We start from the raw sequence: 21,182 nt of genomic DNA, 5'->3' as shown, positions 1-21,182 counted from the left end.
AGATTATGGGCACACATTTGCAGTCAAGTGTGAATACCAATGGGTTCGTTGCAGGGAAGAGCTGCTTTGGAGGAGGGGGTTTCAACCCTGGGTGATGAGATGTCATGGTTGGACCATGAAGGCCAGGCAGAGTCTACCTGGAGGAGAGAGAACAGAGGGGCTTTTGTGAAGAGGCATTCTTTGTATGTGCCTGGCATTGTATGATTAAGAGAATTAGACCGTGGATAGCTGCAGTGGATTCTCTCCTTGCACTGTGTGGGCCTAGGGATTGATGTCAGGGTCCCAGGCTTAGTGACAAATGCAGTCACCTGAGGAGCCATCCCCTAGGCTGAACGGAAGCTCTTCATGAAGGCAGGTGTCCTTTGCTAGGCAAACCTCAATGTCCTTGTCTACAAAAGGATGGCAAGTCCTTTCCATCATTTCCTGGGTTAAATGAGATGCTTGTGTAAAGGGCTTTGTGCCTCGCCTGCTTTGGGATGAAGCCGGGCAACTGCTGAGTTATCTTCATCATGCTTGTTATTACTGGCGTTCCAGCCACCAAGGCCTTGAAAAATATTGAATGTCAAAAGGAAAGAAATTGCATGAAGATGGTTTTAACCTGTTATGCTGGATGATTTTTTTCAAAACTATGTTGTAGACTGCTGAAAGGTTTCATGGCATTCCAAAGGGAAGGATGGCAACAACCTCTGCAGGCCAAGTAATTAGAGTGAGCATGCCGATCCCTGTGGGTCTTGTTGGTTTTTTTTAATGTCTAGTTTCCCTCTAGTACCGCTAATTGTGTTAAATTATTTCTGGGCTGAAAGGATTAGAAGTCTGCCACTCCCCCACGGTGAGTGTAAATGCAGTGGAAAGCTGGCCTGTGGGTGCTGATTGGAGTCTGGGGATAGACTCCTGAGTGTGACTGTTGGCTTCCTAACCCAGCAGCTTCACCTGCTCCCCTCCCCCTCTTCCTTCTCCTCCTCCCCTTCTCCCTCCCCTCCCCCTCCCTCTCCTCCTCCTCTTTCCTCCTCTCACATTTCCTGCAAGTCTCCCTCCCCTACTTAGGAAAGTTTTCAGTTCTAAAAAAACTGACCAGTGATCAGAGCCAGCGATTACTGAGTGATCATGAGTTTTCCTGGCTTGAAAAAAAAAGATTCATAAGTCACACATGTATTTTTGATGGTGCTAAGAAAGGGGTTTTGTTGTTGGTGGTGGTGGTGGGTTGTTTTTTGTTGGTTTGTTTTTTGCTGTTGATAATGTTTGGTGTGGGGAGGGGTTTTGTTTTGTCGCTTAGTACAATTTTAATTGAATATGTTTATAGAGAAGATGTGTTCATTTCCAGTTGAATGCTTCTGCCCTGTGGTGGGGTCCCCAACCTAGAAGGATTAGATCAGGAAAGGATATTATTTTCTTTATGATGCTTTTGGCTTTCCTTGTGTTTATTTTTATTTTTTCTCTTTTTCTAAGTGAGGCTTCAGCTGGACTATGTAATTTTTATCTTTATTTTGTATTTGTTTTTGTTTTGCCTCATGTTGTTGTGTCTCATCTCTCCCTGGGGAGTGAAATTTGCTCTGGAATCTTTACATTTGATACGGTACTGGGTGAGCATGGCTTGTAATACTGAGTGTTCCTTGTGGTAGGGTAACCAGATTCATAGGTGACAAAATAAAGGGACGATACAAAACTGTATCAGGTGGTAAAGCTCAATGGATATCCCAAGTCCATTTACAACATGCAGATCTTTCCTAGTGTTTTTACATTCTGCTCCTCAAAGCTATTTAAGATAATGGTCCTCTGTATCTTTATTATATATTAGCTTGACACTAAAACAAACAAACAAAAAACCAAGCAGGCTTAGAGTAAGTAAACCAGAACCTTCAGAGAAAAAAGTAAAATTTTGTAAGACAAAATACACTTAAACAGTTCTCAGACACTACCAATCAATCTGTTATCCTGCTCTACTACTGAAAAGTGGTGGTTCTGCATAAGGTATATCTTTACCTTTTTTTCTTTTTTTCTTTTTTTTTTTTTCTTTTCCTTTTTCTTTTGTGCACACATGAGAGGAGATCAAAGGACACCTTCCCAGAGTCAATTTCCCCTTTCCACCAAATGAGTCCTAGGAATCAAACTGAGGGCATCAGCTTTAGAGGCAAGAGCCTTTACTCACAACTGTATTGTATAGCCACAGGATGCTTGAAAGGTTTTTAACTTTTAAAATCACTTATAAGTTGACCAAGATAGGTGAGCCACAGTTATTTCCCAGCACGGAAACTGAGTTGTAATCAAATGCGCTCAGTAACGTTTTTTTTGGTTGTTGTTGTTTTGTTTTTGTTTTCACATCCTGATATGATGCAGGCTGGTGGAAGCACAGTTAGAAAATAGTTTTAAGTGACACTGGCTTTGAGAGCCGGTGAGGGGTGGGATGGATTTGGTGGCCCCCATTCCTGCAATCCCAGCACTCTAGAGGCCAATGCAGGAGAGTCACACATGAGCTTGAGACTAGCCTAGACTACACAGTAAGAAACTTTCTCCAAAAATTTGTACCTACAACCAAAACCAAACCACTCCGTCTGGTAGTTGGAGGGAATTGTACGGCTTCAAAGACTAGTTGAGTATAAGCGATCCAGCCTTTCATGGTGGTGGAAGGTGCTAGAAAATACACTAGGTTAAACAGGTAAGGAATTTCTGGAAAGAGAAACACTCCAACTGTAGGTTCGTAGGAGAGCTATGAGAAGTGTGTGTGGGAAACCACCAAAATGCAAACAACAATAGCCATTCAAGAACATTCCACTGAAGTGGGTTGAGAGATATGTCAAGATGGAATTCAGTTGAGTTCATTGAGGAAGCCAAAAGCAAATAAAGCATGCTTTACTATCATCAGCCACTCAAGTATATAAGTTCTTGTGAAAAAGCAGGGGTCGGGGCGAGGGGGAAAGGCCACCTGCTGTCTAATGTCTAAATGACACTTTGTGGCACTATTACGAAGTCACTGAAGGAGTTCACACGCAAGTTCAATTTCCATAGCTGACAATTGATTAAATACAAGTGAACCTCTATGTTGAAAGAGACTCAAACATTGGTTCTAGACGCTCTTGACACTTGAAAAAATGTCCACAAACTGTGATTCATCTGCCCCTCTCAGAAATGAGGACAACAGACACGGGTGGACAATGAACAGGGCTGCACAGAGAACTCTAAACATAATCACTCACTGCAGCCCACCCCTGGAGAATGTGAAGGGAAGCCCCCCTCTACAGTCCAGGCATTCCCATATGTGTACAAAGTGAACAACCCCACCTTGGAGAAGTACCCAGTCTCTCTACTAACTTTCTCCACTATGAAGACGGTCTATGAAATCTGTCTAGCTGATTTATGTGTGGGTCGGAGGCAGGTGGTGCTGAGGATAAACCTGCTGCTCTGTGTGCTTAGTGTTCTAGTACCTGTGCTGGAGGCTCCCAGAGGCGAGTGGTGGTGTGTCAGGATGAAAACGGATACACAGCCAACGACTGTGTAGAGAGAATCAAACCTGACGAACAGAGAGCCTGTGAATCTGGCCCGTGTCCCCAGTGGGCTTACGGCAGCTGGGGAGAGGTAAGAGCGATCCATTTGTCTTTCAGTCCATTGTAACGTGGTTGCTATTGTTTAAGATGTCATTGTTCAGAACCAGATCTAGGAGAAGCATCTGGATCTGGGATTCTCTGGATATCTGTTGGCTCCATCCTGCTGTTTAAATGCACTTACTACTAACGAGAGAAAACTTGACTATAGTATAAAGGGTGGATAATGAGGAAAGATTGCGCATAAATCTAAGTTGTTTATTAGTTAACCTCTAATAGTTAAAAAAAAATAATGAATGCTTATAAGGGGTGGAAATCATGTGTTAAAGTAGCCATGGGAATCTTGACGTTACTCTTATAGTTTTGGGTGCACTCATTCCTGTGGCAGAAGGCCTTCCAAGGTTTCAAATGCTTTACGAAACCAGAATGGGTGCTATTCTTACCACAGATGACACTGAGGGAATGATGAGCTGAATATTCTCCATGTTCCAATAAAGACCTCTTTGACTGTTAGCTATGCAGAACTGCCCACTTTTCCTGATAAAGGCCAACACAGTGTTTGGAGTGCATAAAACAGGTCCACTTCCTGACTGTGATTCTCTCTTTCTCTAACTAAGATATAATTAAACCATTTCCCACTTCCCTTTCCTCCTCACTCCAGTGCTTCCCATGCACTCCTTCATTCTCTCTCAAAATCATAGTCTTTGTTTCTTTAATTGCTGTGTGTGTGTGTGTGTGTGTGTATGTGTATGTGTGTGTGTGTGTGTGTGTGTGTGTGTGTTCCTAAATAGCAGCCAAGCAGTGGTGGCACATGCCTTTTACCCAAGTACTCACTCAGGAGGTAGGTGGATCTTTGAATTCAAAGCCAGAGTGAGTTCTAGGGCAGCCAGGGTTACACAGAGAGACCCTGTCTTGAAAAACAAAACAAGCAAATAACAATAATAGTAATCCTAAATATATACATACAACTTGCTTGTTCCATATATTGTTACTTCTATGTATATAATTCCAGGGATGATGACCACTTTCTTTTTTTAAAGATTTATTATTATTATTATTATTATTATTATTATTATTATATTATAAATAAGTACACTGTAGTTGCTTTCAGACACAACATAAGAGGGCATCAGGTCTCATTACAGATGGTTGTGAGCCACCATGCGGTTGCTGGGATTTGAACTCAGGACCTTCGGAAGATCCATCAACCCTCTCTCACTTTCAATATTCATTATTTGCCTATAGTTTTTTGTCTAGGGCTGGAGTCTAGTGAGATTTCCCTTGCATGGTAGCATATCTATTGATGCCATCCTTGTTTAAGGTCTTGTTTAGGCAGCTATGTTGATGAGACTTCATAAGTGTAGCTTCTCTGGGATTTTTAAGACATGAAATCTTACAGCAAACATCCTGTTCTAGCTGCTACAATCTTCTCATAGCTGTCTACTCTGAACCCTTAACCTGAGGTGCATAAGTGTCTTAAGTGTGTGTTAATATCTGGGTTGTTGTTGTTGTTGTTGTTGTTGTTGTTGTTGTTGTGTGTGTGTGTGTGTGTGTGCATGAGTTGTATTATAACCCATTTGGGGTTAGGCACCATATGGCCACTTGTTCTCTGCATTTTGAACAGTTGTGGTTTTCTGTAGTGGTTGCAAAGAGATATTTGTTTGAGGGTGAGTATAAGGATAAATATTAGAATGAATTTGGGAAATATGCAATTTTAGTAAAGTGGTGGCTATAGGTTCTCCTCCAAGACCTCAAATTAATTCGCCTCAGATAGTTGACTGTGTTTCCAGTACCATCAACGATTTCCCTCTTGTTGAGTCCCAGTAGAAAGCTGTTGGTTATTACCAAGGTATGCATGCCGCTGCTGCACCCTTAGGGATATTGTCATGCTGGATGTTGTTTTAATACATAAGCATCATAGCTGGGCAGGACTATTGGTTACTTGGAAGCTTGGCACCTTCTGGTTCTGTGAAAGACAGTCTTTGTGGAGGAGGCTTTGAGGTCAGAACCAGTTCTGGATCCTGTTTCTGGAATACGTAGTGTCTTCAGCAACGGGAACTTACCTTCCATCTCCGGGAGGCAGCAAGGGGAACCAGCAATAGCCTATGTTTTGGAGTCTCTTAGATAATTCTGACCAACAATTCAAAAGAAAGCGTCTCAGGCCAGCACTTGGGAGACAATGACAGGTGGATCTCTGTGAGTTTGAGGCCAGCCTGATCTACAAAGTGAGTCTAGGACAGCCAGGACTATTACACAGAGAAACCGTGTCCCTCCCCACCTTACAAACAAAACAAAACAAAACAAAAAAACTTCCCTTCCCAGACAATATATGTAACTATGTATGTATATGTATATGCAGACTTGTCAACATTATATGTAATGTTAGGCAGATAGATAATGCTTCCTATGACTTTTCCATACATCTTTACTATCTTACCCTCCTCTCTACCTCTTCTTTATCTCCCTCTCCCTCCCGGCCCCCTCTTCCCCATCTCTCCTTTCAAATCATTTGTACCCTGCTACACCTCTCTCTACTGCTCCTCTGCACCCTACTGTCTCTTTTAGGAAACTCAGATTAGACTGAGAAAAAGTGACATCATTTGTCTGTCTGGGTCTGAGCTATTTCATTCAGCATGTTCTTTTCTAGTTCCGTCCTATCTACCTGAAATTTTCACAATTTCATTTTCCTCTCCCGATGAATGATGTTTCCTGTCGTCTATGTGCCATGTTTTCATTTCATCTATCGTCTGTTGAAGGACACTTGGGCTGTTTCCATTTCCTAACTATCACTAATAGAGCCACAGTGGCCTCAGCTGAGCAAGTATCTGCAGAGTAGGATGTCCAATCCTTTGGGCATGTGCCCAGGAGTACTATAGCTGGGTGGCGTAGTAAATTTAGTTTTAGCTTTTGTGAGTCCTTCCCATGCTGATTTCCATAATGGCTGGACCAATTTGCAGTGCCATCACCGGTGAATGAGGCCTTCCTTTCCCGCAAATTCCTCCAGCATTTGTTGGCAGATGTCTAGATGGTCCTTGCCATTCTGACTGGGGTAAAATAAAATCTCAACATCATTTTGATTTTCATTTCTCTAGTTGTTATGGGTAATGATGATTTTTGAGATATTTCCTATAATGAACATTTTTGAGATATGCCCTAGCCACTTTTTTTTTTAAGAACTCTCTGTTCAGATCCTAAGCCTTGTTACTTATTTATTTTTTTAATGAGCCATTGTACTTTAGCTCTTCTTAATACTTTAAGTTCTTTATGTACTATGGCTATTAATTCTCTGTCCTATTGTATAGCTGGCAAGGATTCTTTCCCACTCTGTGAAATTCCTCTTTGCTTTACTGATTGGTTCTTTTGTTGTACAAAAGCTTTTTAGTTTTGTGAAGTCTCACTTGCCAGTTGTTGCCCTCAATACCTGGGCAAACTGGGTCCTGTTCAGAAAGTCCCTCCCTACACTTATGGCCTATGCTATTGCTCATCTTTCTTCTTGCCATTTCTGTGTTTTAGGTTTTGCAATGAGCTCTTTGATCCATTTGGACTTGGTTTTTGTGCCCGATGATAGTTATGGGTCTAATTTAACAATTCTTCATATGGATCTAGTTTCCCCAGTTCTATCTGTTGACGATGCTTTCTTTTCTCCAGTATATGTGTTTGGAATCTTTGTTGAATATTAGCTGGCTATAATTAAGTGTGCCCATATTGGGTATCCAGTTTTGTTTCCATTAGTCTATATGTCTGTTTTTGCACCAGCACTTTGGTCCTCACTATCTTTTTCTTGTCTGTTTGACACAAGCTAGAGTTATCTGCCAAAAGAGAACCACGATTGAGAACACGCCTTAAAGAAAACCTGGCTGGTAGGCAAGTGTGTGAGGCGTTTTCTTATTCGGCAATTGATGCTGGAAGGCCCAGACCATTGTAAGTGATACCATTCCTGGGCAGGTGGTCCTGGGCTATATAAGAAAGCAAGTTGAGTAAGCCATTGAGAGCAAGCCATGGTTGTGCCTTAGTTCCTGCCTCCAGGTTCTTGCCCTCCTTGAGTTCCTGTGCTGCCTTGCCTCAGTGATGAGCTGTTACTTAGAAGTGTAAGATGAAATCAACCCTTGTTGCTTTGGGTCATGGTGTTTTATTACAGCGATAGAAAAACCTAACTAAGGCAAGTATCATATTGTTCTCATTGCTATGGCTCTGTAATATATCACTGAGGTCTAGAATGGTAATCTCTTCTGCATTGATCTTTATGCTCAGGACTGTTTTTGCTATCCAGGCTCTTTTTGGTAACATATTTTTGGTGGTGTTGGTGGTGGTTTTTAATTTCTGTGATTTTGATTGGGATTGTATGGAATCTCTAAGTCTTTGACAAAATGATCATTTTGACAATCCTAATACTATCAAACCGCGAGCATGGTAATGGTAAGTCTTAACATTTTGCAATGTTTTCTCTACCGTTTCCTTCGGAGACTTAAAGTTCTCATTGTAGAAGTCTTTTACCTCCTTGATTAAGTTATGCCTAGATATTTTCTTTTCTTTGAGGCTATTGATAATGGGAATGTGTCCACAATTTCTTTCTCTATATGCCTGGAGGTTGAAGGTTGCACAGCTGGGGTGCCAGACTTTTCTGGCACGAGTTGTGGAGCTTTGTTTATAGCTGGGGAGTTGAGGAGAGTGCAAGGAGGAAAGGATCAGACAGCCTCACTGAGATAGACCAGATTCAGGATGTGTAGAATTGGGCTGGACCTAGTTACTACAGTTTTGTGATAGTAACAAGTAATAACTTTGCCTGATTTTCACATCATTAACTATAAACTGGAATAGTAATAGTACTACCTGCGTAATACTTATGGCTATTATATGAGACAGCATCTACTAAATGCTTAACATGTAGCCTTCAATCAATCAATCAATCAATCAATCAAGTGATACTGTAATAATGCAACAATAACTCACTTTATTAATAGTAAGAATGATATGCATTAGTAGTAGTTTGTTGGGAGTTTGGAGCTCCTGTTATATTGTATAGTGGGATACATGTTTAAGTTAATCAAAACCTTTCTCTATTGTTGAATCTATAAGAAAAGCACATATTTAAAGTTCGTTGAGTTGTTCTGTCATAACTGTTTACCAATTAAAGTCTGACAATCAACACCTGGGAGACCCCAGCACTAGGAGAAAGGAAAAAGACAAAGGGGACAATGGGGCCACTTGTCCACAGTCTTGTGTCTCATCAGCTCATACACATAACCTAGAAATCGCAGGCAATTGTTCCGGGGATTTTTGTTGCCTCTCACTGATATCATTCTGGGAAGTGCTGATGAAGGAGGGAGAGAGGGAGGGAGGGAGGGAGGGAGGGAGGGAGGGAGGAGGGGGGAGGAGGGAGGAAGGTTTGATGTGAGTCTTCCCAGCACTTTGTGCAGTTTTGTCCTGTGGGATCCATAATTAGGCTTCTGTAGTTGGATCCAAGCCAGCTGAGTCTACGCCTTCGCTGCAATGCTTTCATTATCATGGGCTGACCCTTCCAAATGTTGTGGGAGAGCTGGCCTTGACGCAGCAGGGAAACTGAATGTCTGTGTTCCTGGATGTGAGCACAGCAGTGCTGTCCAAGAAATACAACTTGTTCCTGTCTCACAACTGTGAGTCCTGCCAGCAGTGGGAACTTCAGCTAGCACTCACTGCTGCCAGGCCGATGGCTCATCCTGGGGGACAACTGTACCTGTCCTGAGGTTTGAAATAGAGTTGAGCATCAGAATTGGAATAAGAGAATCGGCAAAGGCTCGTCCATGACAGTTTCATAGAAGTTGCTGGAACATGTGGGATGATGTAAAACTCAGTCCTTGGATTAAATCCCCAGGAACATTTAAAAATAAAATTTGAACCTGGGCCTGGTTGCTCATGTTTATAATCTCAACACATGGGAGGCTGAGGCAAGGGGCCAGTCTGGATTACAGTGAGTTCTAGACCAGCCTGGACTATATGGTGAAACTCTGTCTCTAAATAAAAACCAAAGAAAGAAATTATCAACTGCCATCAAATAAAATAAAACTGGCCAAGCCATTGTTGCTTTATTTGATATTGAGTAGTTTCTAGTTACATTTATTTATGTGCGTGTTGTATACCTCAAAGAATTTTATCTTAGCTACTGGTTAATGGATTGAGATTAACTTCCCAACCTTAAGTTTATACATATGAGCAAGTACCTGTGTTCTCAACCTGATAAGATAAACTATCTAAAAGTCCTTATTATAGATGGAAAGGAAGCTTTCACTGAGGAATAACTGATGTTCACAGGAGGAACCATGGTCCATTGGCTGTATCATCACTGGCAATTTGCCTTGGCTCTGCCTGTCAGATTTAGACTACCCCAATGCTATAATAAAGTATAGCCAAGAAAAGTTTCCTATGTGGAAATAGAATTTGTCATGTGCTGTTCACACAAAATAACTGTAGCGTTCTTTGTCCCTCTCCCAGTGTACCAAGCTGTGTGGTGGAGGCATGCGGACAAGACTGGTGGTCTGTCAGCGGGCCAACGGTGACCGATTCCCAGATTTGAGTTGTGAAGTCCTGGACAAACCTACTGACCGTGAGCAGTGCAACACGCATGCTTGTCCACAAGATGCTGCATGGAGTACTGGCCCATGGAGCTCGGTACGGACCTAATGCTTCATGTTTGTTCCCCAAGCTCTGAGACAATTGTTAGAAGTAATCTGGGGCATGCCTTCATAGCGGAGAACTGTCACACCCATGAAGGCACTCTAGATACTGTGCTGTGAGAGTCCTATTACATTCTCCCTAGTATAGCACAGTAGAATTGACACTGGATGACACTGTCAAAGTAACTTTATAGAAAACATATACCTCATGCAGGCATGGCACCAAGAAGTAGCTTCCTGTGCCTAGAAGAGCTGTGTACGTGCATATTGCTAATGATTTAGAGAAACAGCTGGTAGCAGCCAATCTTCGCTTTCTAAGTTGTGGTAGCTCTGACTATTGGAGGAAGGTTCCTACTTGTTGAGGGCCAGGCATTTTTTTTTCTTCAGTGACTATCATTTGCTTTTGTGAAACTTGACTATACCTTAGCACAATCAACAGGAAATCTACACCGACCAATAGACTAGTCATTTTGGAAATACAGGAGATTTATTATTATTATTATTATTATTATTATTATTATTATTATTATTATTCAGTGTAATAATCAGTGACCCAATATCTTTCAAGGTATCTAGAATCTCTTCCCTGCCCCCAAGACAGAAAGTCCATCTGAAACCAGTTTTTAACTTTGCTCCTAGCCAGTAGCTGACATGGTGAGGCAGGTTTGCCACTGTAAATACTATACAAACTTCTGGGGCAGTTCTAAGCAAACAGAAGGATTAACCATGTCAACACAAAACCTTGGGTAAGCTGTGGCCAAAATTATGGATAAAGTAGGTCTGATGTGTCTAAGTCCAGTAAATATTCTATAAGCACATTAATTGCAGTGAAGCTGAAATCAGCCATTATATAAAGTTATTTCCAGAAGCCCTTTTTATTCAGTGGGGTCCTGGGAAGCTCTTACTCATTCCTAGTACCAGATAAAGAGCAGATCAACTGGAGTGGTATAATTGGCACCCACTGATGCTTCTCCAAGTCAGGGGTTTCAGCATCTGTGGCTGCATCTGCCGGGATTGGTTATAACCTAGTTTCAAGGTTCTGTACTCAACTGAGCTAGAAGTGGAAACAGGAGCTAGACTGTGCTCCTTAGCTGGGCTGTGGGATTTTATTCCAGAGTTTATGAAAAGTTACAATGTCCCTTGTAGGGTTCTCTAAAGATATTTTGTCTACAACACTGGAACCGTTTCCAGGTGTATGCTTTGAAGGAGCTTGAGATAAACTTAAGACAGGCAGGATGTCCTTTGAAAGTCCCAACTTCTCTGTCACTGCCACATACTACTGTCCATGACATGTTACTTACCGAGCCTGTGGCATGCTCACTCAGCCAGAGCTAATCCTCCCAAGTCCATTCACACACTCAAAGGCAGTATGTCACTAGTTCTAACATCACTGGTTAGGCCCCTGTGAGAACCTTACAAGCCTCCTTATTACATAGTCTTGTGGTTTGATGAAGAAAAGAAATCTGTTTTTTCCTTCTCTGGATTTTAATCCTTAGAATCCTTAGATTATCCCATATTTTTCTAAAATAAATTGTTTAGGAAAATGGAAAAATATATTCATAGTGAGTTATAAAATATAGTATTGGGGATATATTTTCTTGTATATATATACATATATATATATATGAATATACACATATATGTGTCTGTGTGTATGTACATACATATATATGCTGGTTTCTGTTCTCTTCTTTGAACATTCTCTCAGTATATCTCCTATTGATAATTTAATAGCTTAAAATTTTAAGTATAAGCTGCTTGTTTGAACTGAAGAGTATATTTAATATTGCTGTTTTTCTTGGGGCTTCATACAGTCATCTAAACTATGAGAGAGGAAGAAAGGAGATTAAAATTTCTGTGCTTTGGCCTATACAGATTATGGGTTTTAAAGCTAGCTTCACTGTCTATGTAATCTCATAAAGCTATTGTTTGTTTGACTTGGATTCCAATTCTACTGTCTTAAGAGAGAGGCCACTTTTACAAGGCTTTTAAACTCTGATTTTTTTTTTTGAAGAATTAAATCAAAAGCCCTTTGTTTAAGTAGATAGATAATTTAAATATATTAATTTTATGTACCTGTGAGAGAGCAATCATTCATACTCTTTCTGTAGGATTTTGATTTTATTTTTATTTACTTGGATGCTCTGGTATAATGTCTTAAGAATTTACATTTTGGCATACCTCAGTGAATCTTGTTTCTAGCCATAAAGTCCTTTTTTATGGTGCTTTACCATTGTAACTACAGTGAAGTTAACAAGACTGCAAAGAAAAAAAAAGGCTTTTGAGGTTTTGAGGTGCTAAGGTCTTGCTTCCAACAGAAAGCAGCTTAGACTGACAAGAGGCCACAGTGGTAATGACTCCTTCAGCAGGTTGCTTTTGCTCCCAGGGACTCCCACACATAGACACTGTCATATCACAAAGTAACTACTGCTCTGTGACACAGCCAAGGTCAAGTGGAGACAGCTGTCGTCAGTGCTGCCTGTGCAGGAGCAGTATTTGAGAAAGAAACCCCAGGTCACTGTTGCTACAAGTTTCAGAGTCTTTACAATGAAGCTTCTTTGAATTTAAGATTCAAACCACCCTTTCAGAAAGACCACGGGCTCTGGCTCAGATCTATGAATCGTGCTTATTACACTGGCGGCCCTGTCTCTGTCAGGGGTATCACCTCTAGTTTGAGACCCTAGTAAATTCCCAGCCAGCCAGAGCCACAAAGTAACACCCCTTTCTCAAAAACAAAAACAAACAAGAAGAAGAAGAAGAAAAAAAGAAACATGTTTGAGAAAAATATCCTGCAAAGACGTCTTTTCTGGAGGTTTAAAAATAATGTCCTTGGATTCTTGGTATTGTTTATTTGGGAACCAGTGTTCTTCAGCTCTGTTGAACTATTGAGCCAGTCCTAGAGCACACTTATCCCATGACAAATGGGACAAACTGGAAGAGAACTCTCTGTTGTCAAGGCGAAGTAAGAAATGTCTTACAAGTCAGGAGCGTTCTAGACTGAGCTAATCCATCTAGAAGAAGAAAGTGGTGTCGCTATCGATGCCACATTTGCAGGACTGTTTGGCGACATTTAATTTTTGCAATGCCCCGTATTTCTGTTTGCTGATCATCCTGGAGATGGTTCTTCTTGGCAGAAACTGCTTGTTTGGGTGCTTCCATGACAACTCGATAAGCAGTCTCTGAGCCACTGAGGCCTGTGCTTACGGACCTGAGTGATGAGAGTTTATGAGCTTGCAAGGAAGCCTGGCAAACTTAAGTATTTGTGTCTACCTCATTTTCATATCACAATGTGCGGTTCCTATAGTTAGAAAGAGAATATGTTTGACATCATTGTTTCACAACCTCATTATATCACTAGAAAAAAAGAGATTATAAATACCACAACCATATTGCTAAAAATAATTTTAAGCAGCCACATCTACATATTTCTGAATATTTTGAGTGGTACAGATTTCTATGTGTTTATATAATAAAGTATATTTATTTTTTCATGTTATTTAATTTCATAAGCAATGTTCAAAAACTAGTATGTGTGAGCTGACTATGAAGGCAAATAGGCTACATGAATTAGAAATGAATGTATGTTTCTTTTGATTAAAAATATACATATATATATACATTAATTTTGTAAACTCTGTCCTGTTGCCCACCCCTAAACTCTGAGCAGCCATGTATTAAACTTCATGTCGTTGGCTAGGCTAAAGTGTGTACTTTGATAGGTTACTTTAAAAGAATTCTGAATCAGAAGTGATGATGAGTTTGATAAACAAAAATTTGTGAGGCTTAGCACTGTGTTTGGTAGCTTTTTCTTTTCTATTAATGTCTTTATTTATTGAGTTACAACTATGGAAATTGGAATGTTCTGTTTACTGAATTTGAAAATAATGGTATAACATACCCAGAAGGAAAAGAAAAAAAAAAAAAGACTAGAAGAGATGATTCTGAGAGAAACCACTAATGTGTACACACAGGATTACATCTGGGTCTCTGCCTAGACAGCTGCAGAAGGCTTCCGTTTGGCACTTCTTTTGTTTGCTTACCTTCAATCTGCTTCAGAAAGTATTTATTACTAAAGAAAGATAAATATAATAGCAATGAAGGTGGAAGTTCCAAGACAGCCTTCCCTTTGCAAAAGTGTATATCCACATGATAATGCCTCAACCCATCCTCCTTTTCATCCTTCCATATGTAGTTCTTACACACGACACATCCAAAATAAGGGAGAGGAGATCCTCATGAAATAGCATTGCAAAGTAGGTAATGATAACCATAGCTCACCTTACTGAGCAGCCTGTGTTGATGTCAGCCCTTTTGCTATCCTGTGAGGTGGACCGCTGTTACACCACATTGCATGCTGCTATCATCTGCTTTAGTGGCAAGACCTCTCCTGTCATGTGCCTACACTATTAATGTGCCTCCCATTTTGAGAGACATAAAACAGGTTATGTTCAATGAATTATGAGACTTTTGGTAGGAGATTCCTAAAATTCAAATTATCATCCAACCTGAAAAATACTGAGCTGATTCTGACGTTGTACATTTGAGCCCAACAACAGAAAATCCTAAATTATTGGTGCTATTGGCAATTTCTCATAACCAGCAGTTACAGAAAGGTCATGTGACTGCCTTGAGGCGGGCATTGCCAGAGTTTTTGACCAGAGTTGGGTGATCACATAAGATCTTAACTTTGAAAAAAACTATAATTACATATAAAAATTTAACTGATATGTTTACTAAAATAAGCATATTGCTAGCACTTTTAAAAATGAAATGTTCACACTACCTATTTTATTTTGAGGCAACATCTTGCTATTGCCTAGGTTGGTTCTTGAACTTCTGATTGTCTTGCTCAACCTGGGCTGGATACATTTTTTTTTTTTTGGATTTTTTTTTCAAATCAATATACCATGACATAGGAAATCACATATTCACTAAATCCAATATAGGTTAAGACTATTTATAAAACAGCCCTGTCTGGGGTGTCTAGAGCCATCAGAATACATGTCTGCAACTACTTATTGAAGAGAAGACAATGGACTAAATTTGTTTTATGTTTATGGTGACTGTGTGCCTATGTCATGTCTTCTGCGAGCTATTTCATCACATCTTTTGTCAGCTGGCTCAGAGTAGCTTAGCAGACCTCTTTGTTCAACTCATTTAGGGCTGGAGATGGGAGATTGAGGTCCCAAGGGAGACTGCTTCCTCTGCCTGACTCAGGAGTTGTCCTCTATTTAGGAAAGGGATGAAAACCCTGGACTGTGGAGGGGGCAGCAGGGGTTGCACCCAAGAGTAATCGGCTGGGAGGATCCTGGGCTTAGCAAGGACCATCCAGAAGGTTTGTCATGGAGGAGAATGTAAAGGAGTAAACAACGTGTCCTTTCTCCCTTCCAAATAAAAGCCATTTATTTCCCAGCAAGTGCTTCCCAGGTGCCTGCGGTGGCCGGGTCCTGTTATAGGTTCGGTGGCCCAGGTCCTGTTATAGGTTCGGTGGCCTGGGTCCTGTTATAGGTGCGTGGCCCAGGTCCTGTTATAGGTGCGTGACCCAAGTCCTGTTATAGGTACTGTGGCCCGGGTCCTGTTATAGGTACTGTGGCCCGGGTCCTGTTATAGGTGCGATGGCCCGGGTCCTGTTATAGGTGCGGTGGCCCGGGTCCTGTTATAGGTGCGTGGCCCGGGTCCTGTTATAGGTACAGTGGCCCGGGTCCTGTTATAGGTGCGATGGCCCGGGTCCTGTTATAGGTGCGGTGGCCCGGGTCCTGTTATAGGTACGACAGACACAGCAAAGAGCAAATCCAAGCTGTGCGTTGCGAATGACAAAGGGAAATTTTTGCAGGAAATGGAGAAAGCCAAACTCACATAACCAAAGACCAGACACACCAGCAGCTCCACCAGTTAAAACTCAAAAGAACAGTCTGCAACTAGAACCCACAGCCTCACTGGTCCTGATGATGTTCACTCAATAAATAAAAATCACCAATCTGAGTACATGTGAAGTTGTCCAATCATTTTTAAATAGACACCCAACACTGTGGGAACAGAAACTTAAAAAAAAAAAAAAAACCTTTTATTTGTTCATTTGTTTGTTTATTTTTAAATCCCTGTCCTAGAATCTTCACACATTTTATCCCAAATGTGGTTGGTTGGCCTGAGGCCCACAGTCAATGGAGGACTGGGCTCTCTGCCTCCTCCTTGCTGGGACCCAGAGGCTCCTCCTGGGGAAGTTGTGATCCTCCGAGGGCACATTTCTCCTTGTTATTTAATAGAGGCCAATAAAAAGACCTGGAATGTGTGGAACGAGCACTATCTTCCCTGCGCCCTACAGTTCCCTTGAAGTGGGATTATTGTTGTGAACAGCTTTAAAACCAAAACTTCCCTTCCTAGATGTTTATAAAAGAGACATTGGCAGCTAAAATAAACATGTGCCATTGGTAATGAGGAAGATAACACACGTCCACCATTCCTGTCTAGATCTGCATCCCACCGCTCCTCTGTGAAAGACTTCATGCCTTGTTCCACAGCCTGACAACATCCTGCAGTGAGGGAAATAGTCTGTACTCCTGTTTTCCAACATGGAAGTCACTAGTAACATGTTACCAACACTAGACACATAAAGGGGACCTGGTGGCATAGTCCTGTAATCCCAGTAACCAGGCCGTTTGAGGAAGTAGAACCCCCAAGCCTTGGCCTGGTCTACCAAAGAAATCAGCCTGGGCAGCTTTGCCACGCCCTGTCCTAAAAGATTTTTTTCAAAGGGTTAAAAAGCAGTTAGCGGTATGTAAGCTCAGTGGTAAGGCATTGCTAGCAGGGACCAGACCTGAAACTCTATCCCTATACCACTCAGAACAAAACCCTAAACACTAAAATTATAAATAAGGGCTAAAAAGTTACATTTTTAAAGGTATTAATTTATAAACCTATTAACTATAGTCACCCTTAATTTTATGCAACTTTCTGTAGCAGTGACGACCAGATGGACAACCTGGCGGCAGTATATATTTAACAATTATAGTAACAAATATAGTTATAAACTAGCCAAAAAAACAAATTTAACAAAGTAAACTTGAAGACAACTCCTGTGTCAGCACTGAGAGGTCCCTGTGTAGAATATCCCCAACACATAGCATTCTCTAGCCCTGCTGGTGTTTTGTGCTTTATTTTACAAAATGTCAGCGGGCCACAGCTGGGCATGAGAGAAAAAGCAGGATAGTGTAAAAGCAGACTATCAGAACCAGCTGTCCTGGGAGGGACTAACTCCAGCATTTCATTGTAAAAGCAGCTGTTAAAACAAACTCCTCTCCTTCGTCTCAGAGTTCAAGTTCATAGTGGCAGTAAGTTCACTTAAGGAGAGAGATGTTTACATATGCTGTGGGTTGGAAGGGCAAGGCCGGATTAATGCCTTTAAGGAGAGGGCGAAAATGGAGAGCACCAGGTAGCCACCTTGTAGAATCTAGAATTCCAAGAGACCATTGTCTCTCTGAAGGGAAAGCTTTAGGGAAACAGCTTTTCATATTCACTGAGCCCAGTAGGTGACACTGAGCAGATTAGCTTTGCAGGACTCCATTTCAAAGACACTTCAGAAGACTCCAGAGCTGTCTGGTGACCTCTCCTTCTTCACCTTCAGTTTTGTCCTTGGCCTTTGCAAATCCCATCATCCTCTGCAGTGTTAAGAAAACCTGGGTGGGTCTGTTCAGTCATGCCTCAAACTGAAGACACCCCCCCTCATTCAACCCCACCCCTGCTCTCTCTCTCTCTCTCTCTCTCTCTCTCTCTCTCTCTCTCTCTCTCTCTCTCTCTCACACACACACAGGATTGAAATACATGCAAAAGTATTCCCTGCAAATTGACCCATGACGCTACTCTTCCTGAAGGTAGGCTATGACCAAGAAGTGCTTACCAGTCCTACACTCCTTCACAAATCACCTAAGCTTGAGAACAAGATTCAAGGAATTTCCCCCTAAGCCATTTTCAAAACCAACTCAGACCTAAATAAATAAATCAAATAAAAAAGAATCAAAACCCCCAGTCATTCGGAAATGACCTGATTGATCAGGAAAAGGCGAAATGATCCTGGCCTGTGTCTAGGCAAAGGGAAGCTGACACTGGAAAGTTGGAAGGCTCTAAAGGAAGACAGGAGGGAGTGTTAATATTGGTGGCTGGGGCACTCTAGATGAGGATGTAACCGGGATGATGCAATTTTTATGTATATTTGAAATTTTACGAAATATGTTATTCTTATTTAAAAAAAATATGTTCAGATTGCCTTTTCCTTCACAGGGGAGGAAAGAGTAGATCTGGGTTTATTTCAAGCCTCTGCAATTTTGGATAAGCTTTAGGGAGCTGTTTCTAATCCCACTTTGGCCCTGTAATGACAGCAATAGGGGGTGTTGCCCTCTCCCACCTGGGATAGAATCTACCCATCTTACTTAGTCTTCTCTTTCCTGTTCTCTCTCTGCCTTTATGGTTTCCCCTGCCCTGTGTAATTGAAATAAAAGGCCCTCTGGGTATCTGAAAATTGTGCCTTTTATGCCTCCCTTCCCCAAAGAAATCCCAGCTTCCTTTCAATTCAGTCCCTGCTCTCAAACTGTAGTCAATAGCACATCCCTGCCTTTAGCATACCCCTACCCAAAGTCTAAACTTGGAAAACAAAAGACTTTTTCCAAAACTGTGTGCTGTTTGTTTTCTTTGAACTTAGTTAAAACCCCTCATGCAGCCAGCTTACCTATTTCTGCAGTTCTGCATGCAAGCCCTGAGGAAGCCATGATCCCTCCTTCCTGGTTGTCTCTGAATCAGCTTGTTGCTGTAACTGAAATTCTGTGAAATGTGGTGCAAAGGATTTCATGTCCCACATGGCACACTCTTCATAGAGCAAGGCTCCCACACACCCAAGTCCCTAACTTTACAGAAGTGAAATTCACATGGGCCTACACCTTCCATTTATCAACAAGGTTGTGTGCCCTGACCCCTCAACATCCATTCAAATCAAGCCAGTTCTGGGAACTTGAAGGACTTTCCTGGAACCTTAGGATAAATTAGTATTTCTCATTTATGGGCGATTTTTATCCCTTAATGAACCTTTAATCAGTCTGGAGATGCTTCCGGTAGTGACTTCCGCGAGTGGAGGTGGGAGTGGCAGTTCTCCAGGCATCAAACAGTTAAAAGAGGGATGCTATTAGTCATCCAGCAAAGACAGGATAGCCCAACAGAATTTTACCTCACGCAATGCCTCAAAGATGCTAAAATTGAAAAGTCTAGTTAAAACGAAGTCATCTCCGTTGAAAGGGTGAAGGGCGTGACAATGCTGTTAAATACAATTCTGAGATCCTAGAACACCTTCCGTATCTGTCAATTCCCAGTGAGGTCTACAAAGATAAGCTGAAAGCAGATGGCTCCAGAAAGTAGATTGTCTAGCCAGACTGAATTCACAAACCAACAAGGAGTGTCCTTTACCCCAGAGGCGGGGAGCACTTGGTGGGGGTGGGGTAGTGAAAATATGTACTGACACCGCCTGCCCGGTATGGCAAGATGAATTTCACCTGGACATTCTGGCTTGAGTAATGACCTCTATAAACGAAATAGTGATTGTGTGGATAGGAATAGTGCTCCAGATCTCAGGACAGAGTTCCTATTTGATTCTCCTTAATGAGATGTTTCATCAGTGGTAGAACTCTGCCCCCGTGTAGGAGTCCAAGAGCCCCCAGCAACAGGTGGGCCCGAGTGTCACGTTTGAATAGGTTGGTTCTGTTTGAGAAATTCATTCAATGGTAAAATAAATTCTGATAAGCATTTGTCTGGGAAATGGGGAGCATAATTCTGATTAGGAACTAAGATTTTAGTACAATCTCTATTTCATAAACAAGCATGAATCATACCTTCTGAAACGTGACTCTTGAGACCATTGAACTCCATTCTCCGTAGCATCCTTCTGGGCATTATAGACTGCTCCCCAGCTTCCTTGGCCACTACCTACTCGGTGCCTACAGCATACCCTTACATTGTGATAATGGAAAATGTCTTCAGACATCACCAAATGAAAGGCTGAGTGAGGATGACGAAATAGGATGCCCTTTAAGTTTATTGATTTCTCCCTGCAGAATTTGGCTTTTCATATTTTTATGAGCATAGGGTCGGTGACCCTCAACATTTCCAAAATATATTTGATACCAAATCTTTACTTTTAGGTCAGTAAAATCTTTGAGGTTACACAATTATTCACTTTCTCTTTTCTGTGAAGAGAAATGTTGTTTTGTGTAGTCTTCACTGATTTGTGACCTTGGGATGTTGGTTCTTTCTCTGCTGAATTTTTTTAACCCATTGGAGGAAACTATTCATAGAGCCTGCTCTTCCAGATGTATTGATTTGGCTCTCCTATACACGAATTTCTGGGAAAGTTTCTGAGTTTCACTCTTCCAGACCAACATTTTTTCTTCTCTCTTTGCAAGTCATCACTGCATTAGCAGATGGCAAATTATATATCTATCTACCAGTCCCAGCCCCTACACCACAAACACTGACAAATACTCAGAAGGTCTGAGATCATACAGGTAGAGAACATTGTAGATGATATACTTCTTGGATTCAAAAGGAAAAAAAATCAATCTTATTTCTTCTCTTTTAATAAACTCATAAACATGACCAAAACTCTAGATTCTCAGATTGTTAACTACATAGTTCATACTTAATAATTGTACAAATGCATTACAAAAATATTGGAGGGGATGGAGAGATGGCTCTGTGGTTAAGAGCACTTGCTGCTTTCAGAGAACCTGAGTTTGGTTCCCAACACCCAAGTCATGTAGCTCACAACTTCCTGAAACTCCAGCCTTGGGAGATCCAACACCCATGTTGTCTCCATGGTCACCTGCAAACAGGTAGCACATATTTACATAAACATACATACACATAAGCAAACATCTAAAAATAAATCTTCTTTCTCTCTCTCCTCTCTCTCTCTCTCTCTCTCTCTCTCTCTCTCTCTCTCTCTCTCTCTCTCTCTCTC

At 41.4% G+C, this 21,182-nt stretch overlaps 1 protein-coding gene across 4 annotated transcripts in view; it reads left to right on the top strand.

Moving 5' to 3' along the window:
* Nucleotides 1–21,182, top strand: part of Adamts9 (ADAM metallopeptidase with thrombospondin type 1 motif 9) — a 173,882-nt gene that overhangs the window by 88,268 nt on the left and 64,432 nt on the right. For all 4 annotated transcript variants that reach the window (XM_021190181.2, XM_029534389.1, XM_029534382.1 and 1 more), the window contains 2 exons: nt 3,409–3,570; nt 10,005–10,181. In XM_021190181.2, the coding sequence (XP_021045840.1) occupies nt 3,409–3,570; nt 10,005–10,181 (339 nt within the window). The remainder of the gene's footprint in view (nt 1–3,408; nt 3,571–10,004; nt 10,182–21,182) is intronic.

Source organism: Mus pahari, chromosome 2 (assembly GCF_900095145.1).
Source record: "Mus pahari chromosome 2, PAHARI_EIJ_v1.1, whole genome shotgun sequence".
Lineage (NCBI taxonomy): Eukaryota > Metazoa > Chordata > Mammalia > Rodentia > Muridae > Mus > Mus pahari.
This window is presented reverse-complemented; position numbering and strand designations above follow the sequence as displayed.